The sequence below is a fragment of the Pteronotus mesoamericanus genome, unplaced genomic scaffold (assembly GCF_021234165.1).
Source record: "Pteronotus mesoamericanus isolate MK-2021 breed Mesoamerican mustached bat unplaced genomic scaffold, CSHL_Meso_final contig_163, whole genome shotgun sequence".
Classification (NCBI taxonomy): Eukaryota; Metazoa; Chordata; class Mammalia; order Chiroptera; family Mormoopidae; genus Pteronotus; species Pteronotus mesoamericanus.
Window position 1 is genome coordinate 20,545,320 of NW_026555064.1, and position 27,731 is coordinate 20,573,050.

The 27,731-nt window shown below is 54.0% G+C and overlaps 1 protein-coding gene across 1 annotated transcript in view; it reads right to left on the bottom strand.

Moving 5' to 3' along the window:
* Nucleotides 1–14,874, bottom strand: part of LOC129061469 (bifunctional heparan sulfate N-deacetylase/N-sulfotransferase 3-like) — a 78,266-nt gene extending 63,392 nt beyond the window's left edge. The window contains exons 1-5 of the mRNA XM_054562143.1: nt 14,770–14,874; nt 14,546–14,644; nt 14,102–14,304; nt 9,813–9,982; nt 813–1,894 (exon numbers count right to left, since the gene is read on the bottom strand). Coding sequence (XP_054418118.1) covers nt 813–1,894; nt 9,813–9,982; nt 14,102–14,304; nt 14,546–14,644; nt 14,770–14,874 — 1,659 coding nt within the window. The remainder of the gene's footprint in view (nt 1–812; nt 1,895–9,812; nt 9,983–14,101; nt 14,305–14,545; nt 14,645–14,769) is intronic.
* Nucleotides 14,875–27,731: the final 12,857 nt, after the last annotated feature.

The window sequence follows — 27,731 nt, forward strand, 5'->3', positions numbered from 1 at the left end:
CGACGCGTGGAGACAACCGAAGTGTCCTTCAGTGGAGGACTGGATAAGGAAGGTGAGGTGCATGTGTACTATACAATACTACTCAGCCGAGATACCGCCGTTTGCGACGGCATGGATGGACCCTGAGAATAGCATGCTAAGCAAAATAAGTCAGATAGAAAAAGCTAAGAACCACATGATATCACTCATGTGGGATATAAAACTGAAAGCAACAAATGAACAAACAACACAAACGAAAGCTCATAGACACAGCAGTGCAGTGATTCCCAGAGGGAAGGGGGTGGGGAGCAGTAAAGGGTAAAGAGGGTCAAACATACGGTGACGGAGGATTTGACTTTGGGCGGTGAGCACACAATGCAATGTACAGATCATGTATCTCAGAAATGCACACTTGAATCCTACGTGATCTTATTAACCGATGTCACCCCAATAAATTTAATGAAAACATAAATAAGTAAAAAATAATAAATCAAAGTCATTTGATTTCAAATGGACTAAAGGCTTAGATCAGCTGTAGTTCCTAAAGCAGACAGCCTCTGGAGAGTAACCAAAACGGCTTCTGCTCTGTAGCTTTGTTTCAGGGTCCTGCTATGATCAGTCCTTTCAAACAGTCCTCACTTTTCTTGACTCAGACAGAAATATATTCTCTACCTTGTTTTTCCAGGGTTGGGAGATAGGGAGGCCAACGGGCCCCAGTTGGTGGGAAATTCTCCTGATATACTTGAAGGCCCACCTTCGGGAAGTGGGGGGCCATGGGCATGTCTCCCGAGAGAGGAAGTAAACGCGGGGACTTTCAGCGACCAGAGCCTTACCTGGACATCATCAGCGTTCATGCGGGTGCCCTCCTTCCCCACAAAGATGTCGTCGATGTCCACGAGGATGTACCTGTCCAGGGACAAGGCCAGCCTCTTCCCCGACAGGAAGGAGATGGCGTCGATGAAGATGAGCTTGTGCAGCCAGAAGTTCAAGTTGTTGCCAAAGAGCACGCGCTGGATGCCGTCCTGCAGCCCCAGGTCGTGGACGACCGTGGCGTAAAGGGCGCCCTTGGGGGCGGCAGGAGAAGCGTCTTCCGGCGTCTTTGCTCTGGCGAGTACTACTGGTTCGTAAGCTGCGTGATTGACCTGGAAAACGGTCCAGTCGGCTCCAGGTAAAGAGCCCCTTTGGAGCTTCGCAGCCCTGGTCACATGCAGCAGCGGAGAGCGGGGGTTGACGCAGCCGTCTTCCACGGCCAGGCGCCCGCGCGCGGAGAGGGGGAGGCCTCCCCACGGAAGGCGCTGTGGGCTCCGGTCGCCGCTCCTGTGGAACCCTATGACGCCCACGCTGTATTCCGCGCAGTATTTATCCAGGAGGCTCCGGTTCCAGGAGTCCAGGTGTATATACTTTAAAATATTCTCATAAATGATGAGGACATACTTGCCCTTCATTTTCTCTGTGAGTGCGGGGAGGTCCCCCTTCCCGGGAGCAATTTCCATGTGGTACTGGAACCGGCCCGATTCCAGGATCGTCACAATGTCCTGGCCGAGGGGCGAGTACTGGCTCTCCACGAACACCAGGACCGTGGGGTCTGTCCTCGCGGCCTCCACGTGCGGCCTGGCCTCCACGTCCCTCAGCCGGCGGGGCGGGTGCTGGAGGCCCTCACAGTCTGCCTCGGGAGCCACCTCCAGGGGCCCCCCCTGCTGTCTGTAGCCAGTGTACAGGTAGTAGGCAGAGATGGCAATGCTCGCCGTGCAGAATGTCGCCAGCAGGATGACCACCCTCCGGAAGCGCCTGTGAAGCTGCATGACCAAACTTGGGCCGTGGGTGCGTCCCTCGGGCTGTTCCAGCAGAACCACCGGGAGCAGGCCCGGGGCCGGGGAGGAAAGGATAGCGCTGGCTGCTTCTCTCGCGTCAGCCACTGCTCACGTCACCATCGCCGCTCCTGGGCATGGCGGGCGCGGGGCTCACCGAAGACACAGGCTGAGAATCGGGAAACAGAGAACACAACAGAAGCCAGTTGGTTTGTGGCATGAAATCGAGCAGGTTTTTATCCTGTTGGCTGGCGCAGTTGTGCGTTAAGTAAGAAGCCTTCCTGTCTCCCAGGTCTGGATGGGACATGGGAATGCAGCGCAAGGCAAAGGCCCGGGGACCAGAGGCTGTCCCGCCCTGGGACAGCGCAGACACAGGGTGGACTGGGAGTTTCCTGTCCCCACTGAGCTCCGCCCTGAACGCCGTGGGTGACACGGACCCGAGACCACAGAGCTCCCTGCCGCGCTTGGTCGTGCCCTGCAATGCCATCGCAGGCTGTCTGTGTTTTGGTACGTGTGCTGCAAAATTATGAACATTTGCACACAATTCATTAAATGCTACAGTTAACACACTAGTTTCTTTTTAATCTGAAAAGTTATTGATATGATGAATTTTGACATTCCATGTACATCTCAAATCTATGAGATAAATAATCCTATCCTAGTTGTTTTTGTGAAAATAGCGCTGTAAAACCGCAGAGAAGGTCTCCCATTCCAAATGACCATTTCAGAGCTGTGTGCTTACAGAGGTCCATTTTTCAAAAATGTGTGCAGCAGTTTGTTGAGATGAACGCGAGGAGGGAGATCCTGCCTGAGGCTCCTGTGGTGTGAGGGCACATGCTTCTGGGAGGAAACACTGACCGATGAGCTCATTTTCTGCACTGTTCTCTTTCTACTTTTTGTAAAAGAGTTCAGTGAATTTGTGAAAAATACTTAGAAACTATAGCAGGTCCTTGAATAATGTCATTTTGTTCAATATCATTTTGTTACAAAAAATTTGAGAAAAAATTTTTTCATTCCTCACTGGGTCCACTGTCTGTGTGGAGTTTGCATGCTCTCCCCACGTCCACGTGGGTTTTCCCAGGGACTCCCGTTTCCTCCTGCACTCAGAGCTGTGCATGCGAGGCCAAGGGCGTGGCTGCCTTGTGCCCGTCTCAGTGCGGCTGGACGGCTGGGCGCAGCCCGGCCTGCAAGGGTGGTGGTCCAGGTCCAGGGTGGGCCCTGCCTGCGCCCTGAGCTGATGGGATGATCTGCTCCAGCCCTGAGCTGAGCTGTGGGGGCGGGCTCCCCGGGGACCCGGAACTGGACTCATCAGTGGGAACATAATGATCTGACTTACTTTTATTCATCTCTCTAAAATGACTCTATAGCTCACATTTGTTTTCATCTTTCAATTTGGAAGTGGTTTTGGGTCTTTATTTAGAAGTTTGGCGATGTTTTTGGCAAGAAATATGCAGTAGGAACTTAGCTCTAGTTCCTATCAATTAGCCTCTGGTCATATTGGCTTTGTTATACTGTCACGTGCTGCTTCACGATGAGGATTTGTTCTTAAGAATGTGTCACTGGGAGATTTTGCTGCCGTGCGGACATCGCAGAGTGCACTTACAGACGCGGATGGCACCGCCCACTGCTGTGGCTGCGTGTGCTAGGCTTCCGTACAGTGGCAGCGCAGTCGGCTCGCTTACACCTCCACGACCACAGACATGTGAGGCATGCACTATGACAGTAGGATGGCTATGATGTCACTAGCAGATGGGACTTTTTCCGCTCCGTTATCTTACGGGACCGCTGTTGTATATGATCAGGTCCATCGCTGACCACACTGCATTATGTGATGCATGACTGTACAGTGTTTCTCTTAAAGTCAAGGTTTCCAAGAACCTACAGGTGATGCCAAATAAGGACTTACTGTACCGAAAAAAAAAAAAAGACAATGAAGATGATGGGAACTTCATGAAACACCTTGTTATGCTATAATTTCAAATACTTTTCAAGTTGCAGTAACCTTTGAGAATTTAGTAACTTTTGAAAAATAATAAAAAAGAAACATGGGTGCTTTTTATAGCTTAAGATTATTCGAGTGTTACGGTCCTGGTACTTCGCAAGAAAATATCACAGAACATAAAAAAAAAACCTTAAGAAAGGTCTTATCCTTATCTGTAGGCAGGACGAGAGCTGGGACAGGCCCGGGGAGAGGACCGCGTCTGATCCTGTCCTTTGGGTCAGGGGTCGTGACACCTCTGTCTCCCACCAGGCTATCCCTTTGGCCCTGGACTCGCTAAGTAAAATGATGAGGTTAGAAAAATGATCACTAAGAACATCCTGGCTCTAAAATTCTGTGATACCACCTATGAAATAAGCTGTGAAAAATGTTTTGAATAATAGGTGTTTATGAATAACATAGTATTATGGGCATAACTGCAGGATATATACAGGATAAATATGTCATTTATCCTTTAAGTTATATAGTGTAGTTTATTCATTTAAATATTTAGGGTATCTATGTCATTATTCAAACATTCATAAGGTAATTATATTTCTATTAAAACATAAATGTTCAGCAGAGAGGATATCTTTAAAAGACCCACAGTTATAGACACAGTGACTAGAATGACGGCCATTAGCATACAGGCTGCTGATCGGAGACGAACGACTATAACGGGATGAGAGAAGAAAGAGACCGAGGTGAGTGGCAGACTCTGCGGCGGCCTGGGCGGGGGTCCGGGCAGGTGCTTGAGGGATGAGGCAATTCGGGCAGGCATCTGGGACAGAGGAAGCTTTGCAGAGACGGGGCGAGCACGGTGCTGTGCAGGGACACTCTGACAGAGAGTGGAAGGGAGAGTGAGGAGCACGTAAAACATGAATTCTATAAATAATGGGGAACTCAGGTTCCCGAGAAATTTGATAGCACAGAAAGTCGTGGTTGTGACGCCCACAGGGCCCCACGGCACTTTCCCGATCGGGGGAGCAACACGAGGAGGGCAGGCTTTTCCGGAAGAGGAACGAATGAACGACGTGGAAGATACGTGCTCTGCACACGCTGCGGGCAGGAGCAGCGCTGGAGGGTCGGCCTGGGAGCCGGCGCGGGCTGACGGTTCATGGCGCAGTCGTGTACCGATAGGCTCGGCAGGCCAGGAGAGCGCGGGGAAGCGACAAGGCCAGGCAGGGAGGAGGCGGGCCGGGCACAAGGGAGGCCGGGGGGTGCCCCACCCCTCTGCCGAGCCTGGTGCTGCCGACCGGTCCGCCAGGCTCTGAGATAAACCCAAGGGGAAGGCTGGCATTCCACCCTTGTACACACCCAGCACAGATCGAGGTGTCATTTAAGCAAATCAGACCACCAGAACAGCTGGGAGCTTTCACTGCAACGGTAGTTATTTCATTCGGAAAACTAATGGCACCGTAAAAGTTATGTTCATGTTTATGAGTAATAATCTGGAGGGTAATAGCAGGACACAGACTGTCACATGGCTCTGTGCCGTCCGGTTTGAGCTGTGAAGCGTGAGCCACAGCGCTCAGCGGTTGCCCCGAAACGTGGTCAAGCTGGACAGCCGGCGTGGAAGGCACCGCACACCGGGGGCAGCACCTGCCCCGCACCCCTTCCACGCTGGGAACGTGCAGGCAGCACGGACATCAGGCGGACGGACGTCTCCTTTCAGTGCTGCGGCTTCTTCACATGAACACAGCACTCGTGCTGCCTGCTTCACAGGGCCTTCAGGAGGCTCATGAGGGGAATGAGGTGAAGCTCCTAGAAAAGTGCCTGGCCCATGCACTGTCGCCTGCCGGGATGACGAGGATGACTCCTGTACAGATAGCGTGAATGAGAGCCCTGCCCTGAGGTCGCCGATGACGGAGCAGCAGAGGGCCACAGGACGGCTGCGAGCGGTGCGGGGCGGGTGGGGTTGCGGGGTACAGACGCCCACACTGAGGCAGGGACCTGGAGCCCGTGGTCCCAGGCAGAGCGAGAGGCCCCGTGGGAGGCCTGGCCGCGCCCAGCTGCAGGGCCCTCCCCAGGGGCTCACGCGCTCCCTGGCCTTCGTCCCCGCCTGTGCTCTGGGAAGTCCAGATGTTAACTTGTGACCCTGAGCCCTCCAGCCCCAGGATTCCAACTGGAGTATCGGTGCGATTGGATGACAAGAACACAGTGACTGAGCCCCGCCTGCGCCCCCACTGCCGTCCCGTGCCGGGCACACTCAGCCGGCCGGGGCGCTGGGCATGGCCTTCCCTCTCCACCCCGTCCCGCCCCACAGCCCCCAACGCCTCCCCGGCAGGCCCCCCTCCTCCCTCCCGCACTAAGGAAAGGCACACCCTCTCGTTCCCACTGTCCGAGCTCCCCTGACCCCAGGTGCCCATCTCCCCCGCCACAGCACGGCCCGGTCACCCGAGCTGCTGCCACAGGTGCCCTCGCCCTCGACGCCCAGGCTCCCTCCGCCCACGTGCGATCCGGCCGCCCCTCCCCAGCTGGAGGCCCAGCGATGCCTGCCAGGTGCCCGTCTGGACTGAAGCCCGAGGCCCTGTGCCTGCCCTGCAGTGAGCTGGGTGTCCCTCTCGTCCCTCTCAGGCCCGACTCCTGAGTGACCCCGCCCAGCTCGGTCCCCACGAGAGGCGGGGCCTTCTCTCGTGCTGCTCTTTTGTTGGGAAGTCTCTCCCCACTTCTCTGGCTTCATCCAGCTTCATCCTCTGAATCCTATGGCCTAAGCATTAGTGTCCCCGCCTCATCAAAGCCCCCCGGGTCCCCGGGTTGGTCAGGTCTGCCCGTCACACACATCACCATCTGCCTCACCTCCGTGGCATGTCCCACAGTTAGGACCAACCGCGTGAGGTTTTTCTGTAGATGGGAAGCACCTGTGGGCTCCTGCCTGCCCGACCTCTACAGTCTCAGTGTCCACAGCCCTTAACGAGCACCCCGCCTGCTAATGAAGTGAAGGAACTCTGCTGAATTTCACCAGGAGCAGCTGTGATCGAAACCTGGAGCCGTTGTGAAGAACACCCGTCGTCCCCGAGCAGACAGCCCATCAGCCACATTGGCCTCAAACAGCCCGGGCGGTCACACGAGCCAGCGAGTGGCGGGGCCGCCGGCCCACAGCCGTCCGTCAGGCACACCCGCAGCGTCCTCCTCGTTCCGAGGCCTGCCTGTCCCATGCCGACGTCTTTCAGGATGCATCGCGGCTGGAGTCGTTTCGCCGTGCATCTGTTCTTAACGAGGAAAACACTTGTTTTCCACCAAGGAAACAGCCTTTATGGCGTGATCTACCATTAGCAGAAGGCAGGCGGAGCAATTTATTTTTGGAATTGCAGGCCATGCCATATACACATGGAGAGCCGAACATACACAAACACATTTTGCAACGTACTGAAATATCATAAGAGGAAGCTCCAACTTGTCGCTGTGACCGATCCTTTCTCTCCCACCAACACCCACCATCTTCCAAAAGTAAAAATCATTTTCTAAGTGAAACAGAATCATGTTGAAGTTGGCAGTACAAGAAATGTGAAAAAAAAAAAAAAAAAGAAGATTTCCATCTGGAAAATGAGTATTAATAACCAAAGAACTTCAGGTTCTAACATAAATGAAGGATATTTTAAAGGCCTCGACAATATTCCTCTTTCACAAAATTAACTATTTTATAGTGTCGAAAAATGCATTGGGAGGCATCAAATACATAACATGAATTTGCTAAAAGTACCTTTTAGTAGTATTAAAAAGGGACAAAGAACATGCTTTTCTCGGAGAGAATGTGTGAAATGTGTCACGGCGATCGAACCCCGCTGCAGTAGGCGAGAGAAATGCTGACTTGCATGGGGCGCGGCCGCGGATACACCCCGACTGGAGCCGGGAGCGTTTCAGGGTGGACGAGAGACAGGCTGCGCCGGGGGCACTCGCTTTCTTTGATGGGAAGTGACATTACATTGTGATTTCCCCTCCTCCTCTGTATTTGGAGACCCTGAGGAATGCGTTTTGTTCATGTCCCGTGTCCCGCCATCCAGGGCGGCAGTCGCACCTCTCCCAGGGCCCCTAGGGCTGGGTGGGGATGTGTATCCCTGGTATCAGGGCGTCATGGCCGCAGTGGCTTTCAGGATGAAATCTGACCTTGTCATGTTACCTTGTTCAGAGTTGGGGAACCAGAGAGGACTCGCTCAGTGCCCCCCCGCCCCCCCGCCCCGCCACCGTATGCCGGGCCCGCGCAACATGAAGCTCCGGGCCGGCTGCGATGCGCCTCAGGGCGGGCCACACAGACCGCAGAGCAGAGGCAGCCAGGGCGCAGGGAGGGTGCCACACGAAGGGCAGGAGGGGCCACGGGCCACCCCCGGGGCCGGGTCCACGCTCAGTGCCACGGATGCGTCCACGGAGAAGCCAGCCTCACCCACCCTGTGGCCCTGCCCACCCTTTAGAGCCAGCGACAACCCAATTGGGGTAGCGAGAGAGAAGGAAAAAGCCCCCTGAGCCAGACCGTCCCCCTCCCCCAGGGGCCTGGCACCGTGCCGGTGTGGGAAGCTGCCCTTGATTATTTCACATGCGGGCACAGTGGTGACGGTTACCGGAATGGTCTGTGAAGTGCCTCTGTCCTATCATATCAAGACGCATCTCAAGCACAAATATCTGAAAGCTTCAAGTGAGACAATGTAACATTGACACGCACCCCATGACGATGTTTGGTCAACGATGGACCGCGTGTGCGACGGTGGTCCCACAAGACTGTGAGGGAGCTGAGAACCCCCATCGCCGAGAGGCATCGCGGCTGTTGTAACGTCAGCACACGCGTCGCTGGCGTGTCGGTGGTGACGCAGGAGCAAACAGGCCTGCCGCGCTGCCCGCCCGGCAACAGCACGGCCCATGCAGCGTGGTGCCGCACAGACACTTGCTGGCGGCCTCCCACGCCTGAGTCACCAGTTTGCGCGCTTGCTGGACTCCACTTCCATCGTCACTTTAGGGCGTCCTCTTTCTACCTGTAACCCCAGTCTGCTGCGGAGCGGCAGCCGAATGGCCCCAGCAGCAGCCTGGGCTGTCCCTGTGCCCCGTGCCCCTGGGCGGCGGCGTTTTCTCTAGAACTGGAATGACCGCCATGCTGTTTTGCTATCGTTCCCCTAAGCAAACAAACCCACTGTTGCTGTTGCCAGTCAGAGGCCCCGTCGAGGGACTGACCCAGAAATAAGCACAAAGCATTGGTTCCTGCTCAGTCAGGCACGTCCCCTGCTCACAGGGCTGCGGTCGTGAAGGACAGGAGCTAATGGACAGGAGCGGCCCAAGGGCCGGCCTCCCTGAGAGAACGGGACTCGCGCAGACTCCAGAAGGGTTGGTGTCAGCTGCGGAGGAACGTCTGCTGGCCCGGAGGGAAGACCGGAGGGGAAGAGAAGCGTGTCCCCCGCAGCACCAGAGGCCTGCGGCCGAAGAAGCAGCTTGTTGCAGGTGTTGACAGGAGAGGCCAGGCCCGACACCGAGGGCGCGTTTACTGCTGGTTCTGGGAGGGGGCTGGGGACGGGTGTAAGGGATTCTTCCCAAAGCGTGGAAGTGGGTGCGGGTAGAGGCCGCTGAAGCATTTTTGGGTTCGCTGTCTGTGGAGGGCAATTCCTGGCCGGAGCAAACAGTCCATGTGGAGGGAGCCTCCCTACTCTGGACACACGCCTGGGGCGCTCATCTCCACGCCAGGTCCCAAGGCTTTGAAGGACGCGATACCGGTCTTGCCCGGCGACGCCGCTCAGGCTATACCCTCAACCCCTGTGAACTGGCGCAGTGGGGAGCGTGGGCCTCCTGCGCGTCGGGGTGCGGGGGCCGCCTGTGAGCCGCGGGGCAGGGCGCAGTCACGGGGCCCCGCTCCCCCCCCGCGCACCCTCCGGAACTGCTGTGGCAGTGAGGCGCAGAAGGGCCCTCGGAGAAGAACGGGCCTTTTGAGATTTTGCTTCTGGCTGACAAGGCTCCCGGACAGCCTCCTTCTATTGGTGGTGTCCGTCCCAATGGAAAGCGGTATTTCTCCCTCCAAATACTGCCTCTCTGACCCAAGCAACGCATCAAGGGCTTCCAGTGGCGCTTACGGCTGCCGGCTGCCGCAGCTGGGGAAGAGCTGATTCTGGAAGGATGACACGTCTCTGCCACGACCGCATCGGGGACCTTGCTTGGGCTTGGGGTGGTGTGACCGAGGACTGTGTGAACGGTCTTTGGAGGAAGGTGCGCAGGACGTTTGCCCAGGACTTCAGAGGACTTGCTAAGGATGAGCAGGGGGCAAAACCCATAGGGCTGGGGTGAGGGGCGCGGATGGTGAGCAACTCAAGTCAATGGGTGAGGCTGAGGAAGACATTGAGGGGCTCCCGGGGGCGGCTCCTAAGGAGCTGACTAATGAGGACGTGGAGCTGGGATACAAGAGAAGATAGGGCTGGGGTGGGAGCTGAAGAGGCAAGAGAAAGGGAAGCTGCAGGAGAACAAATGAGGAGGGGGAGGGGGAGGGGGAGGGGGAGGAGGGGGTGGGGGGGAGAAGGAGGAGGAGGAGCCGCCTCATGAAAATTCATAGTGAAGGGCTTAGCAGAAGCTTTTGCAGACCTCCACTAGCTCCTTGAAGAGCCTGCAAACGTGGACCCCCAATGCCGAAAGGTCTCCGTGAGCACAGAGAAATGTTCACGGTGCACTGTAGCTCACAAGCAAATCTATGGTGAAAAAAGAAAGAAGCCAAACAAACCTCTATGGGCACCTTTCTGAGGAGAGGGAGGCCTCCTCAGGACGAGCCCCTGGCAGCCCCTCCGGGGTGTTGCGGAGAAGGCCCGTGGTCCCGGGAGATGGCAGCTCCACGTGTGTTGCTGCCCCTGAGTGCCTTCCGGGGGCGCGGGCGGTGCACAGTGTGGTGGTGGGGGGGCACAGGAAGATCGCCCTGACCCTGAGCCTCGTGTGTGTGTTTGCCTCTTACTTTTAAAAAAAGTTTAGAAAGTTAAAAACAAATTAAATAAAAAAAGCTTATAGAATAAGGCTGTAAAGAAAAAATATTTTTGTACAGCTGTACAATGTGTTCATGTATTGAGCTAAGTGTTATTACAAAAGTCAAAAAGCTTCTAAAAACTTAAAAATTTATAAAGTTAAAAAGTTATAGTAAGCTAATTTATTATTGAAGAAAAATACTTTAAACATAAATGTAGTGCAGCCTAAGTGCACAGCGCCTATAAAGCCCACACGCGTGCGCAGCAGCATCCTGGCCTTCACATCACTCGCCCTCACCCCCCCCCCCGCCTGAGCGGCTTCCGGCCCTGCAGGCTCCACTCATCTTGAGTGCTTTGTGCAGGGTAGCTTTTCTGTCTTTGATATGGCAACTCTTACTGTAATTTTTCTATGCTCAGACATATTTAGATACACAAATAGTAACTGCTGTGCTACAGTTGCCTGCAGCACGCAGCGCACAGCGCAGTGACGTGCGGCACAGGGTCGTAGGCCGGGGCAGTGGCTACACAGTACAGCCGGGTGCACACTGGGCTGGACCGTCCGGTTTGTGTGTGTGGCTCTGGGAGTTTCACACAATGAGAAAGGTGCCTGATGACATGCATTTCTGAGACACCATCCCTGTCGCTAAGCCACACATGACTGTGTAGTCAAGGCCAAGGGCATTGAAGCCAGACTCAGGTTGCATCCCAGCTTTACCACCTGCCAGGAACGTGGCCTTCGGCAGCTAGGGGACATCTTGGTGCTTCCATTTTCTCTTTGTGAAGATCACATGAGCAAAAATTAATACATAAAGTGCTTAGACCAGTGCCTGGGTAGGTGACCACCCACGCTATGGGGTGTTGACTATTATCTCTGAAACCTCTGTGCCTACTAGTAAGAATGAAGACAGCAGCATTTATGAACAAGTTCAGTTGTGTACTACCCTGTAATTTTTTCTTGTCCTCTTCCCCAGGGCAATTCCCACAGCAAGGGTAGGGAAGGGCCTTCGAGCCCCTCATTGCTGGGGCGGGCTGAGGCCCCGGGCCAGCAGCCGCCCAGGCTGCGTCTACAACAGGCCTCGCATCCGGTTCAAGCTTCATGTTATGCTCAAATATTGTAATAAAAAAAAGACTAAAAATGAAATGTATGTAAAATGGGTACCCATCAGTCAGATGCTCAAAGGTTTTAGTGCAGGACTTCAGTACTTGACTTTTAAGCTCTTATTTGGCAGTAGGTAACCAACCAGGAGTTGTAGCCCACTGTAACGGTAGGAGATTGTGTGATATAATTGCTCATCCACATAAGTTGCACAAGAGCTTGACTTTTCTCTTTATGCAACATATATGGGGTTGATGGAAAAGGTTCAGAGCAACATGGGGGGACAAATTACTCATCGTGACATCCCAGAGGCTAAGGGTATAGTTTTTATTAAAAACACGAGCATGCAAAGAAACCCGTTGGTACCTCTAAAAGCAATTCTTGGGTATTCTTAGAGAAACGTGAGCCATAAGACTGCAAGACTATGTCAAGCGCTGTGCAGACGATCACCATTACAGCACCAGCCGTGCGAGCCCGTGCGCTTCAGGGCAAACATGGATGGCCGAGAGCCATGGCGCAGGAGCCGCCTCCTGCTCCCCTTCCCTCCTGTCCGAACTGCCGGGCAGTTAGAAAGTGAAGGCTTTCATCTCACCAGGAATACAGTTTTATTACTGATTCTGTTTCCCTGTTTTTATAGTACATACAAATCACAGAGCGTTTGAGCACAGCTCGCTTGGCCTGTATTTACATCTCGGCAAACAGGCATGGGCGTCCGAACGCTGGCCCTGGCCAGCAGAGAGCAGCTGGGGTTCGACCCAGTGTCCGGTGTCATGTAATAAGGTTTCCTGATGTAAAAGACAAGTAGCCATTTCTGTGCAGTTTCAAGTGCCTGAAATGGCATGTCAGCCACTGAAGACTTAGATTCTGGCTCACAATAACTCTTCAGCAATATATATGAAAAGAACCTCAAAAGCCTGGTTATTTCTCCTACTGTATTTTTTTCAACAAATCTTTCAGTTACACCCCAAATTGCTCTCATATTTGCTATAATCTTCAGAAACAACAGTTTTCTCAAAAAAAGGTATTAAAGAGACGATATATTATAACTCAAACAAACTAAACTGTAACAAATCCCTCGAGAAAGAGAGAAAAGTTTCATTGTATGGAGAACATTTTAGTAACCTAAAAACCATTCATTCTAAAGACTGTGGGCTCACGTGACCATTTTAACATGAACATGCACTGACACAGAGGAAGCAGCCCTGTGTTTAGCCGTTAAGACCATAAAGAAGAACGATGGCAGTGTCATGGAGGTGGCAGGGACCCGGCGGCTGGAGAAATCACCCCAGGCACGCTCCGGGGGGTTGGGGGGCAGGGCTTTCTGTGCCTGCGTGGACCCTCGGAGCCTCTTTCAGACGTGGTTTTGAGGTCTCCTCGCCAAATACATAATTAACAGGGAGCTACCGTTGGAGGAAAAGGAAAAACGCCCTTCAGCTGCAGGGGAGCCGCTGGGGGGTCCCCCCCACCCCGCGGGCCTTTGCTCTCTGTGGTGGACAGTGCTGTCCGCAGTTGATACTATGTTTGCCGAGGTGAAGGAATGGGGGTGGGGGGTTGAGATCAGTTTTACATGTGTGTCGATGTTCGTTTTTAATCTAAAACTAAGAGTTGCTGTTTACATCACTTGGGAGTGATTTCCTCTTCCCGATTACATGTGTTGCTATTCTCCAAAGTTTATAAAGAATATGGATAAAATATCAACTTTAAGTGAGTTTGAGGCTTAAGGAGTTTCTAGATATTAGAAGAACTAGTTGGAACATGAGCTAGATAAAGCTCTTAGAGAATGCAACGTGCCCCCCTAAAGTGGATCTATTAAATGGAAGACACACGCATTTTCTTTTCATTGAAAGCCCCTATATTCAACACTTAGGCTGGCATTTAATGTCATTAACTAATTTTAAGTAACAGTTATGAAATGGATAGCAGCGAGTAGAAAGGTTTGTTGGGACTCAGGGCTGCACGGACCTGCAGTTCTGGTTAAACCTGTCACCGGCTCACCAATTTCTGGTCCAAGGAGCAGCGACTGACGTTCTGCTTAACCAGCCGCGGATTAACGAGTTGTGGGTGGAGATCGTGAGCAGTAACAGGGATCGTCTCCTTACACTTTAATTTTATGAAGGAGAAGCTTTAACGTCTCCCCGGAATGGCGTGGCATTCCTCTGTGTCTCCCGCTGTAATTAAGATGCTCTGTCGCTTCTGCCAGAGCGAGGCCAGGCAGCAGGGCGGTCCCGAAGTTTTTAGGGTGGCGGGACACGAAGTTGCTCCCTGTACCGAAAGCCCCGGGGCAGCAGGGGCTGCTCGCGCGTCAGTCAACGCGCGCTCTTACCTGGACCCGAGGCTGGAAGGGCGGACGCCGCCGGGGACGGTGGCCGTGGACGCAGGCGGGGAAGGCAGCGCCCGCGCCGCTCGGCTCGGCTCGGGCTCGGGCTCCGGCTCCCGGAGGCAGTGGCACCCGCGGCGGCCCGTCGCCCGGTTATGTAACATCCCACCGATCCCGCCACCACCGGCTGCCGCCAAGCCGCTGAGGCGCTAGAGGGCAAGAGTGTCACAGGCAGTACGCGTCGCCGAGGGGCAGCGCGGTGGCACCGGGGGACCGAGGCTGACCCAGCTGCCGGCCGCCCGGCGCCCGGCCGCTCAAACACTGTCCAAAAGGCCCGTCCCTGGCTGGCTGCGCAGTTGCTGGGGCAGCAGAGGCGCGTCCGCTAGCTGCCTGCGGAACTGCGAACCTGAGTCTCCCCAGGCGGCGGCAGTTCGTCCCTGTCCGCGTCACCTTGTCGGACAGGGGCGGAGGCGGTGGCGCCGCGGGTCCCAGCTCCGCCGTCACCGGCGCGCCGGGGCTGCGGGTCCCCGCGTAGGGGCTGCGGGCCCGCTGGGTGCTCGGGTCCGGGCTCGCTCGTCAGCGGACCTGGATCCGCCCCGTGCCGCCGGCGCCTCCGGGAGGGAGGGGACCCGGGGGAGGGACCTCCGCCCGCCGCCGCCTGCGCGGAGCCGCACCTGGGTCTGAGTGCGGGACCCCAGCCCCGTCCCCACGCCGCGCAGGGTGGCGCCGGGAAGTGGGCGCGTCCGCGGGGTGGCGCTGGAAAGGCGGGGCGCACGCATCGTCCCTCTGGCCGCTCCGCGGGCGCCCGCAGACCTGGAGGCAGGACACCCCTCCCTTTCGCTGTCTTTCCTAAAGGGCAGAGCTCGGGCTCCCAGAGCCGGAAGGCCGGCCCTGCAGCGGCCCGTGCCCCGAGGTGCCCGGTTCCACTCTTCAACGCTACCACTTGAATACGAGCCTCAAGGCACGATTTGTCACCCCCCTTGGATTCAGGAACGCGGCACCTGCGGGTCTCAGGAAGTGGGCAGTGGGGTCCGCGGGGGGCCCCCGATGGTGGTGGGGGTCGCCTGCCCAGGGCTCACTCGGCGCCCTGGCGGCAGGCGCTGTCAGAGTCCCTGTGACTCCCGGGCGTCCGGGCCGGGCTGCCCTGGGACCTGGGCGTCCTGCGCGTCGGCTTACAGGAGAGGTGTGCGACCAAGCCCGCCTGGCCAATCAGCGCCGGAACCGCGCGCGGCCAGGGCCGGCCCTTTCCGCGGCGCCCCCCCACCCGCCGACCCGCTGTGGGCAGCGCGAGGGGCCCCACCGCGGGGTTCTCACTCCCGAACCCACGGATCTAGCTCTTGAATTCAGGCAGCTTGGGTCGAAATTTCCAGTTATAACGATGGAAAGCGCCCCGCATGACTCAGAAGTTAAACCTCGAGGGCGTCTGGATGCTGCGGGGCAGGGCCCTCCATCCGACCCCTGCGCCCTCACAGTGCGGGTTGGATCTGTGAGGCGCCGGGCGCTGGGCATCCTGGCTGTCAGCGGCGCTTCTCAATCTTCCTCATCTCACGGCACCCGTAGACTGATGACTGAGGTTCCGCAACACAACAAAGAATATGTTTTTTTGCAATGTGACAAAAAACAAAATAGGTACAATTTTGAATCATTCACACTGGATGGCTGTTGTGTTGGCTGTTGTCATTTTTTTACCTGAAGCCTAAGGGAAGAGACGCCAGTGCCCTGGGCAAGCAGTCAGGGACTGCCCATTCCAAACATGATCCTTGCACCGGGTTGAAAATCGCGGCTGTCCGTGGAGGCAGGGTTACAGCAGTGACCCAGCCAGGGACCCTTCCGCAAGCTTGCAAAACTGCCCAGGTGGCCGAATGCTTTGGCCAGACGATGTGAATCAAATTGGCTTTATTTGTTTTTTTTTTTTTTAGTCGAGGCCCCCCCCCCCCCCAGGAAGTCTTGGGCCTCTCAGGAACTGATTTATGCTCCTCTCGTAGAGACGCTCTGTCACCCAAGCACCTCCACAGCCACCATCTCAGTTATGGGGAAAAAGAAATCGAATGTCTCCCAGATGCTTCTGGGAGTATCAGGTGCTCTTCAAAAGGAAAGCAGGCGCCTCCCCTGCCCCCAGTGACTTACAAGGTATTGATACCCACGCAGGGCCCGGCAGCCTGCCCCTCACAGGGTCTCAGAACTAGACTCCACCCCCGAGTCCCCGCGTCCCCGCGCGTCTCTAGGTATGCGGGCAGGTCCAGAGATGACTGCCATTCACGGTTTTCTTCAGTCGTTTTCTGTCTTCCCAGCACACACACACACGAAAGAAAGAAAATCTTTTATACAAAGAAGGTGATTACGGTTTTATGGCTCTTTTGGGGGCTTGTTCAGCCAGGTGTGCCTGAAGCACCGATTTCCTGCAGTGTTGGGGCGAATGGTTGCTTACACCCTCCCCCCAAGGCCCCTCACTCCCCACCCAGACCCCTGGGGTCACACCATCCTTCCCTGTGACACAGTCAAGTCTCGCTGCTCTGTCCTAGAAGTTCTGTCTCATAGCAGGTCGTCAGTTGCCTGCGGGTCCTTCCCCGTTACGTGGCCAGCAGACAGGGAGGAGGGAGCCACTGACCAGCCCTTCCCAGCTTCTTTCCCTCACTCAGGTCAGGGAATGGCGTTCCTTTTGGAGGATGGTCCAAGTCGGTGTAAGACGAGCTGTAGACAACAAAGGACCCGTGGCTGTCGCTGAGGAGACGCGAAGAAGACCGTCTGGTCCAGGGACACATGTTTGTGACACACCGCACATTTGTCATCTCAAACGAGCCTGATAAGATTCTTTAATGTGATAAGTGTGTTAGGTTTAGTTTAGACTTTTGGGATATATCAGTTTTTGTAACCACCTTTGGAGTATCTATTACTGTTTACATAAATACTAGGACCTCAAAGAATCAAAGAAATAGAGGCTCTGTCTACCTTTGAAAATCCCTGATACATTGTGAAACATTTTTATCAGAGACTCAGCTTCAAACACAAAAGGAAGACTTTTTCTGTAAATTAAATATTTGTAGAAACCATTAAAAAAAGATACCAAAGTGCTGTGTACACACATGTATTTTGTTTGGTCACCACCCTGAAATAAGACTCATCACAGTGATGCAGCGTCTCAGCACTTCATGCTTCATATAGGTCGGAATCATTTACATCTTTGATAGGCTTTCGCCCTTCATCTATAGAAGTTTCTACGTGGAGGGTGATGATTACAGAAAAATTTTGGGAAGCTCATTCCAATGGGCAGAGCCCTCGTCTATTTGTCAATGTCTCGTTAAAGATGCAAGGGTTGGCGAAGAACGCATCAGCCTGCCTGACCTGGAATAGCCAGCAAGTGGAAGTACTATTTCCCTGGAAACTATTCAGCTTGGACGTATGGTTACAGTCATTAAGGACACTGCCAAGCTGCCAGAAAGCAACGAGGGGGGATTTAGAAGACAACATATTCCAGCTGGGAACCCTAACGCAGCTCCAGGAAACGCACCCCTGTCTCAGGTGACATTAAAGTGAGAGTGAGTCAGAGTCCGCAGAATGATCGATTACAACAAAGGGGTGTGGGAGGGGCTCCGGGCGTCCCCGAAGCCACAAAAGACGACTGCCACCCGCCTCTGAGCTCCCTTGCAAACAGTGCCGTGAAAAGTGTGCACGAGGTCGAATTCCTTGAGTGTCGATCCCGGCCCACCTGACAGCGTGCCGGCTTAGAGCACAGCAGGCCGAGGGCGGCCGCCCCCGGGCTCGGTGCCCCAGGGTCCGGGGGAGGGGGCTGGCCCAGCTCAGGCCGCCGGCTGCCCCGGGTGTCGCATCAGCAGGGGTGGCCTGGGCCTGAGGGTTGGCATTTTTAACAAGTTCTCAGGACACAGATTGTGATTTCATGTGGGTCTATAAGCATCAACATTTATTATTATACAAATTATTTTCAAATTAATTCTGTTCTTATGTTAATCATATTACATCTACAATAAAGTCAGTGTTTTAATTGGCTCTCCATATGATCCATGAGCGAAACTACAGAAATAAAAAAAGAAAGTGGCTTGTTCAAAAGCACAGGGCTGTGGGCGCAGTGGAAGGAGCGAGACGCGGAACCGGGAGCCCCGCCAGGCCTGCGCCCCGCGCCGGTGGGGCCTCCCTCCCTGGGCCCCAGCCAGGGCCTCTCACCCAGCCCTCACGTAAAACTCACCGAGGAGGAGGAAGGAATGGTTTTCTCAGCGTGGTAGGTGATGTTTTACTGCCCTGATGAGACAGAATCCCTCGTTTTATCCTGTCATTAACTTTTTGTGTTCCTTAGCCAAAATAAAATGCCTCTACAGGTTACTTTCTGTCATTTCTGGTTAATTTTCAAATGCTTCTTCCTCAAAAATAGCTCTGTCCCTTACATACAACTAGTTAAGTGCCTACGTGCTGATTGTCACGTGTGTGGCTAATTACGAGCCTCGGGCGATGGCGATTTGGCAGCGGGACCGTATCCGTATCTCCCGGCCAGCGTCAGCTGTGGAGGTGACTGTTGTTTTGTTCTGTCCTAATGGAAAACACAGGGGGTCGTGAGATTCTAGAACTCGCTGTGCGAGGCTTCAAAGCTGTCGCTTAATATTCAGGCACGGCCAGACATCATTAAGGTGTCCCTCTGATCCAGCTCGAAACATTAAAACATCATTTAAGAGCTCGGCCTCATGCCATGAGGCACAAGGGAGAGTCGTTGTAAAAGGAAAACAGATGATTCTCACTCAGTCTGTGGGAAACAGGCTGGATCAGGGCCCCAAGCCCTTTGCTTGGCTTCATTGCACATCTATCTGATCCTTCGATTTCAAGAGGTTGGAAAAAGAGCACATGTTCAAGAAGGCGGAGTTGTATGAATTTGTTTTGTCTGTCCCCCCTGAAGGTGCGCCTTTGGAACTGGGACGGGAGCGGAGCTGGAGGGGCGATGGCGGGGAGGCTGGGGCGCCTGGGCTTTACCGGCGGCAGACCCCCGAAGCCGGAGGCGCTGCCACTGAGTGCTCCGCCACTGGCCGACTCAGAGCCCTGCGGGCGTAAGGATGAAGGACTAGCTGGGAAAGGGAGGTTTCTGCAGAGAGTTGCCCCCTGCACCGTGGGCAGCACCCTATCCGGGCACAGGAGAGTGGAAAGCAGGGCCCGCTCCCGGTGCCTCTGACACAGAGCTTGGTGCCCCGGCCGCCCGAGGGAGTGCAGCCCCCCCTTCTGTTCTCCTCAGCGCGCCCTGCGAACCCGTCCCGGACACGCACGTGCCATGGCATGAGAAGATGGGTAAATGCCAAGGGTTTCTCTGCAGAGTCTCATTCTGATCCCGGGGATCCATGGTCATTTTATTGCCCGTCCGCAGGATACTGCGCGCCAGTCTGGAAAAGGTTCCTTTCCTTAAGCCCTTTCTGTAAAACATTTAAGAATTAGTCTTTGAAAGATGGCATGAGTACCTTTTGTGCCCACGGCCTGGCGTATAAATTATCCATTTAGACCCCGCCCCCCGCCACCCAGGGCGGGGTGCAAGGCAGGCACAGGCCCTGGAGCTCCGACACTGCTGGTGGCTGTGCATTCACAGCCAGCGGGGCGTTGGAAGCTGTGCTGAAGGTCGAGGGTGGAGGGACCGAAGCAGTTTGTATTCAGGCCTCGCTACTCTGGGGCCAACAGTTGGCTGGCTCCTCCGAAAAACCTTAACTGTAGCTCAATGTAGAAAATGATTACTTTTCAGTATGGGATAGAATTTCAACTAAAGCCAGGAGAACTGTATTGATTTTATTTATACGACTTCACAAACAACCAATTATATAAGAGGCTTCCTTGCAGTCAGTCTTGGTCGCTGTCTGTGTTTCCATCCAAGTCCGTTTTCTGCCGCCCCTTTACCTGTGGACGTAACCATTTTGACAGAATTAGCAGAACTTCTGCACGATAGTAGCAGCAGCGGTGCCGCCGAGGCAGGGGACAGGTAAGGCCTGTCGCGGCCGGGCTCGGCGCGCTGCTTGGTGTGCCCTGCGGAAGAGCTCGGCCGAGTTTATAGAACGCGCCCCGTGGAAGCCCGGGCTCAGGACGCGGCAGCGGTGTCCCGCGGGCTGGGGGCCTTGGCGGTGGCCGGGAGGGGGCGGCGGCGAGCGAGGAAAGAAGGCGGGGTGCGCGGAAAGGAAATTCCGGCTCAGGCCGGTCCCCGGGCGAGGCCTTCCCATGCGCCAGTTCTTTCCAGGCCATCAGGCAGGGCCTACATCCCCGCGCTCGGCGACCTGGGTCCCTAGCGTCACGGGCTGTGCTAATTCGACGGTGAGCCGGACAGACCCGCGGCGGACCCCGAGCTGCGGGCCGTCTCTCTGCGGTCACACCGCGGGCCCACCCAGGTAACTAGCGACACCAGCTACCACCCCCTGCTGCATAGGAAAACTCCTTGTGTCCCAAGCGGCCTCCAGGTGAGCCGACCCAGTCTGGGGACAAGGGAGGGAGGGGCCAGGGGTCCGAGAAAGGTCCCGCGGGGCCGAGGTCCAGAACTTGCGGTGCCCAGTCCCGCTGTTCCATTTTGCAGGGAAGCCCCCAGGCTCCGAGGCGACGGGCGAGGGCGGAGGGTGCGTGCCGAGGGTGCGGTGGAGTCCACCGCGTTTCGGGAGTGCCCGTGCGCGCCTCCCCCTGGCCGCCCGCGGGGTCTGGAAGGGGAGTGGATGGCGTGACGCATCCCGTTCCCACTGCAGCACAGCCTCAGCCGCCGAGTGACAGCAGGGGACACCCACGGAGAGAACTGAGAACGAGGCGGCGGGTGCGTGCGATGGTCCGTCCAGAGGCTTCCACAGGCGCCCGCTGTTTTCAGCGGGCCCGGCAGGTTGGCCGCGTGTCCGAGAGCGCGACGTTCAGCTATAAAAGGAGGGGAGCAGATTCACCCGAGACTTCCGTCTTAGTGTGCAAGTGAGTTGAATGCGATTTTCTGTTTAGATACTTACTTCCTTTCAAAGCACTTTAATTCTTATTCTTCTACGAATCAAACTACAACTAGTAGCAGGTTGTGGGGCGTCATCAAAGAACACGGTCTGACCACCTCCCGCTGCACCAGGGGGGTCCTCAGCTTGCCGGGGAGCGGGGCCCGGGGGCACCAGAAGGCCGTCCCCAGATTCCACCTCTTGTTCCACCATCGCGGGGTCGGTTTTGTTTTGTTATTTTCTGCATCAGGAGTTGCTGTTTATTTTGGGAGATTTGGACAGCACCAAGTACAAAGGACCAAGTACACAGCAGCTGGACAGTCACGCAGACCCCGCCAAGGCGTTCGCTGTGCTTCTCTTTAGGGTTTTGATGTAACTTTGAACGAGACGACATCTATAACAAACACCGTGACATTTAAATGTCACGAATTCTCTGTCGTTAAGGTGAAGTTTGTTGAAATTACTTTAAAACATCTGTGTGCCATGTGAAAAATTCAATCCAACAGGCATTTGACATGATGGAGGGAAAATAACTCATCTTTTTTTTTTTTTCCATTAAATTTAAGCTTTTAAAAGAAGTCAATTTAGGCCATCCATTTTTGTGCCCAGAACTGTGACCTCAATGACTAAACAGGTCAGTCAGCTTCCCAACCCCTGGCCATTCATGTAGAAGCTTATTTTGTTTACCCAAAATATCTAGGTATTTAGCATTCATGGGTGGATCTCAGATTATTCCTTAACTCTAAACATATATAAGCTGTGATTTTTGCTAATAGTTCACATGCTCATTAAAAATTTATGTGAACTCAAATCTACCATATTGTTCATTATAGCTGCTTTTTAAAAGTTGAAGATTTGCCATAGTTTGAGAGGTGTTTCCTGTTAAATTTTCATGTCCAAGGCTCTCAGTAGTTATGACCCGCACATGAAGGCGCTGCTCTGTCTGTACAAAACATCTGTCCTCAGTCAGCCCTTAGCCGTTGGCAAGCCGGCCCGCCCCAAAGGAAGGTCGCGTAGCCCCTCCGCCGCTCGCCGTCGCGCAGCGCCCAGCCCAGGGCGGTCGCGCCCGCTCGCACTCACCCACGTGTGCCCCGCCTGAGAGCTCAGGCGGACAGCCAGCTTCTTCACGGACCTCTCAGACCAGGTCCGACTTCTGTGATTCTCCATCCTTCAGCCACGTCATCGTCTGTCCCCACTACTCCGGGGGCATTAAGAACCCCCTGCTTCCTTATTATAAGACTTTTTGATTCCCATCTCTTTTACTGGTCTGGGGAGAGATTCACTAGCCTTTTTGTTGGACAGTTAGTTGATAAATACAGCTGAAGACTCTATGAATAGCTTTACTTTTCACTTATTAAAATAAGCAGGGCCATGTTCAGTGAAAGGCCTATAGCTGACTTCATGCACGGGGACAGACGCACGAAGACGGCGAAGACGAGGAAATGGGAACCATGGCCCGGAGGGGTGGCGCTGGCCCTTGCGCGCCACGTGCATTGTCCTGGTTGGAAGCAGCGTGATCTTACTGCACTTCCTTTGGAAAATAGGAAAATCGAATAAAACCACGTGAGGGGCACAGCATGACAGTTTTCATATAACGACAATATTTCACAGAGGCTTTGCAAGCCAAGGTGAAGGCGTCAGTGAGCACCAGGGCCTCTCTTGCTGAAGGCTCCTCCGCAGACGCTCGGCAGGCGCTGGGGGTTCCGCCTGGGCGCAGCCCGGATGGTCCACGCGGCCCCGGCCCGGAGCCCTGCGGGCAGGACCCACGAAGCCTACTCCAGTGCACTTAATGGAATAGGTGTTTTCTTAAAATTTGGTAAATCCCCATCATTATATTAGAAACTTAAAAAAGAAACTGAAATGGAATTTCTAATTAGAAAATTAAAATGTAAGTGGGGCGAAAAATGTAACTTTATGGTTTGCAAAAAATACTTTTCATCATCCCATTGAACTGACCTCGTAGAGGATTCCCTGTCCCACCCACGGCGAAGCAGAGGCTCGGGGTGTGCACTTCGGAGCCCGGGGAAGCGAGCCCTCGGCTCAGAGCCTTCCCTCCTCCAACAGTCCCCGGCCCCTGAGAAGGAACGTCTCCTCCTCAGGGTGGTGCGGTAGTTTACATTTGTGCCAGACAATGGAGTGAAAGAGTAGGAAGCTTGTTATTTAGATTGAGAAAGCTGATACTTTCCCTAAATTAAAGAACTGTTTTCTTTTTGACGTTTTGTAAAAGAAGAAAGTAAGGAAGGAGGGCGGGGCGGGGGGGGGAGAGAAAGGAAGGAAGGAGGAAATAAAAAAGGAAGGAAGGAAATCTTTGCACACTGTTGCTTACGTTTGCCCAATTTTAGACGTCGGCGCTTTGGGGCCTGGCGAGGCAGGGCGGCCGTGCGCCGCCTCAGGAGGTCAGGTGGGCGCGGGCAAACATCGGGGGCTTCCTTGTCTTCTTCACTGGCCAGCTGCTTCCTGCGTTTGACAGACAAATCTACAGTCCGTTTCGCTGCAGTTTTAGTCTCTAAGTTTCTATATAAAGTAAAACATTCCAGTGATTTGCCATTAGAAGGATAATTTCTAATTTCAGAGCAATGCGGAGCTTCTGTTTTCTAAGCCAGAGTCATTTGATCATGATGTTACCGAACCAGAGGGTTTCCTTCGCCGGCGTCATCAGAGTCCAGTCAAGGGCGAACGGGGTTTGCAGAAGAAAGTGGGAGCTGAGGCAGCAGCACGAAGCCCGGGGTCACGGAAGAGCCAAGCTCCAAGGCTGGCAGCCCCGGGAGACGGGTCACATGGGGAGTCACGGATTGTGTAGGTCAGGGCCGTGGACTCTGTTGATTGGCTGGCGCTGGGGCAGGGGAGCTGGTCTCTGGCTCTGGTCCTGGTGCGGCCGGGGCGCCGCCCTGTCCAGTTTGGCAAGGATGCTGTCAAGGGGCCACTTCACTTTTCTGGGCCGGGAGCTGAAACACGGCGGAGGCCTTGGTGTCATCTCTAGGTTGGCTGGAACCTCTCTCTGCGGTCAGCAGACTGAGGCTTGTTCCTGGGATTACGTGACGCTGGTCGGAACCTCGCTGTCCTGAGGCTTCGTGAGGAAGGGAGGGGACGTGCAGGGGAGAAGGAGGCGGGCGAGTCAGGGCGCTGGGAGGCCGGCGTGAATCTGAAGGAGGGGAGGAGGGAAGGTCAGGTTCAAGCACTGGCGCCGCTGCGGGCGGTCCCCGTGCACGAGCGGGTGTCCCTGGATCCCTCACCCGGGGCGGTGCATCCCTGCCGGCCCGCGGGCCGGGCTTTGAGTGCCCGGCGGCACCTTTGACCAGAGACCACACCTCAGACACGGGTTGCCCCTCTGAGCCCAGAGCTCCCAAAAGGAAAGGATGGCATTTCTGATGGCTAATTTCGGTAAATCATGTTCAAAACTCAGTGGGGGCGTTGAAATTGTATTCCAAATACTAGCACCTCATTTAAAAATGGGATGTAAAAGTACCACAAAAGCCAAAGGCCTCGTGGTGTAGCGGGAATGGTATTGAACTTGGAGTCAAGGGCCCTGAGTTTTGCCCATTTATTTAAAGTGTTTTGTGCGCAGACCCTGAACCAGCAGCACCGGCGATATTTGCCGAACCGCAGACGGCCCAAGCCCTGGCCGGACTCCGCAGTGAGGGTCCCGCGGGGCGTGCTGGGGCGCTGCATGCCTGCCCGGCGCCGTAAGCAATCCTTGCGTGTTCCTAAATTCAGGATCCTTTATTCTTATTTCTGTTTCCTCAATTTTCCTTATTAGAGCGTGAAAGCATAAAGTATTTCACAATTTTAAGGTGCTTTTGTTTTCTAGCTCTGTTGAATCCATTCGTCGTTCAGGGCTCTATTTTTGGGCACAGGAGCTATTTTGTTTAACTCATCACCTCAATAAATACAAGTACAGACAATGATTAATCTTAGCAGGATTGTAGCCATCTTTTATTTAGTTATCGGTGCCATTGTCCATCCAGAGTTTCTGCAGAATTAAGGCCTGTGTGGTTTCCCTTGCTCCTGGCTATAGAACAGGAAGAAATTTCTCCCCATGAAAGTAGAACATCAGTGTTAGGTCACAAAGATAAACACCGGGGGAGCCGCACACGCTCCTGGTGACCCGCTGCCAAGGAGTCCTGCCTGACTCCGCAGGCAGGTTCTCCACCTGCAAGACGGGGGTGCTGGAGCGAAGCTCTGAGGGTCGACTGTGCAGGAGCGAGGCGCTTCCGTGGCGGACGGCCAGACTGACAGAGCGCAGTGGCCGAGCGAGGCGCTAAGCCAGAGGTGGCGATGGGTCTCCACGCCTCTGTCACCGCCACACGCTTCCTCAGGGCAGCAGAGTCCTAGAAATTCCTCTGAGTAGCTTTGTATTTTTTTAATGTGATTTAAAATATATATATATATGACTGCTTGTTATTTACTTTGTTTTCTCCTCCTCTCCTGGAATCCTGATTGCGTGCAGAGGAGGAACATGCTACTCCTTTGTAAAGATAAGGAAAGTATAGTATGAACACTTTTTCTTTTTCTTTGATGCAGAAGAGAAGGAGAATATAGACCTGAAATCATGGTTATCTGACACAATTAAATTAATATTTGAGGCATGAGACAGTCACACTGACTTCTCTTGCCCCAATGCTCCAAATATCTTCATATTTCGTGGGCCAAAATTTTACACGAGAGAGCTCAAGTTAAAGTTTTTCACCAAAGATAATAAGAATGGGAAAAATATAAAAACAGACATCGTGCCTGAGGCCTTCTGCAGAGGTGGGGAGGGAGGATGTGATCGCTTTCGCCTTGAGAACCGTGCGACGGGCACAGACCAGCCGTTTGTCAGAGGCCCCACTGAACGTCACTTGTCCTTCGCCGTCATTGTGAAGTTGTCACGACCCAGAGCCCCGAGCTGGGGTCAGAGCTGAGAGTCTCAGCTTTAGTTACTGGCTTCCAATTCAGGAGGAACATCGTCCCCATTTCCAGGAATAGGTAGTTAAAATAAAGAACTTATACCTGAATTCCAGCTCTATCTAAGAACATTTCAGGGTGCATTACTACTGCTTAAATATTGCCTTATAACCCCCAATTAAAAAAACAAAATGAATAACAAATCCTGAATTTTTATAGCATCAGATGGTAGAAGCATTTTTTGAAGGTAGATAAGCAAATAATTTCGAAATATGTGTGAGAAGGCACAGCTTGGTGAGGTCCGCAGAGCTGAGGCCGCTGTCCGGCGCCCGGCTGCGGCCCCATTGGTCTGACTTGCTGTCAGACGCCCGGCCCTGTGGGGCACGCCCCTTCCACAGGGCACTTCCAGGGACGGCGAGGGGGACTTGGGGTCAGACACTTAAGCTACAGTTTCAAATAAATTATTAATGATTAGAAAGTAATCAATGCATCATCTCATGATTGTACATGTTTTCCACAGGGTGAGATTTCAAGCCTTTCTCCCACCAAAAATGATTGACTGAATTTGTCTCTGCTGTTATGTGGCCTAATAAAAGGCACTGTTTACGGTATATTTAGAATGGCTGGAATTTGGAACACTCAGGTTTCATGTTTACTGGACCATATTCTTTGCTAACACAAGGCACTTTTTCTTTTTGAGCATGAGCTTCCTGGTGGCATCATCTACAATTTCTCTAGTCCCCGCAGCCGCCAGGAGCCTGCCCTGGCCGCAGATTCGGGGCGCTGAGCCCCGTGCCTGCAGAGGCGCGGCCTCCTTTGTCTCGCGGCAGTGGTCTCTCCTGCCGTTGACCCCAGCAGTGCGCCAAGTCCTCCCGTGAAGCCGCACAGGGCGCACATGGACAAACAGAATGATGTATGCACACCCGAGCGTGTCCCGTGCCTCGTCAAATGAGGATGACTTCCTGTGCTAGGCAGCCCCCCCCCCCCACCAGCAAATTCATTCTTTGTAGGTTTCAAGGGCTTGGTCTCAGGTCCATGGCAAATGTGGTTTTAGCACGTGACCGCCGTGTCCCTCACCCTGGCGCACGCCGTGCGGCGGATCGCCACAGTGTGCCTGCGGGGGGCCTGGGACGCCTTCCGTTTGGGACAGAGCCCAGCGTGTAAAAGCTTCCACTTCTCTTCACACCATTTGTTCTTATGTGATTTCTGCTGACAGATTTCCAGCGGCGTATGTCATATTCAAGTCTTCGATGTCTGTGACTTAACTAATTGTTTCCCGTTTGCATGTGTGTCATTTTCTGGAGTCACTAATGAACTTTCTATTAAGGCACATTGGTTAAAGCACTTTAGCACAAAGAATGGCTTTTAGGGATCAATAATTATGGCACATAAAGCCAGGCATCGCTATAGAAAAGGGTCGTCTGCCATTAGCTTCATGAGTGCGCTGTCCTGTGGCGAGACACAGGGGCCTACGCCAGTCTGTCGCTCTGGGGCACGCCGTTCGTTCGTTGTCTGACTGCTGTTTGCTCAGAAAAGTGCCAAAGGAAAGAACTGAGGTTTTCTTAAGCAGCCAGAGAAAGGCTATATGATGTTACCCTAAGCCCTGGAGAAATATTTTGCCTAAAATCGTTTCCCTGATGCTTTTAAGTTTAGGATTGTGAAGATCCTTTGATTTTTCTTGTCTGATTCTGCCAATGCGCTGAGAGGTCAAATGGGAAAGACAATTAAGTACTTTGGATACTGGAAAGCTTCTTGTTCCAAAGCTTCGGTAGTGTACATTCGCCACAAAAGGTCCTATTTGTTCAAGTGCGTGAAAAAGAAAACTG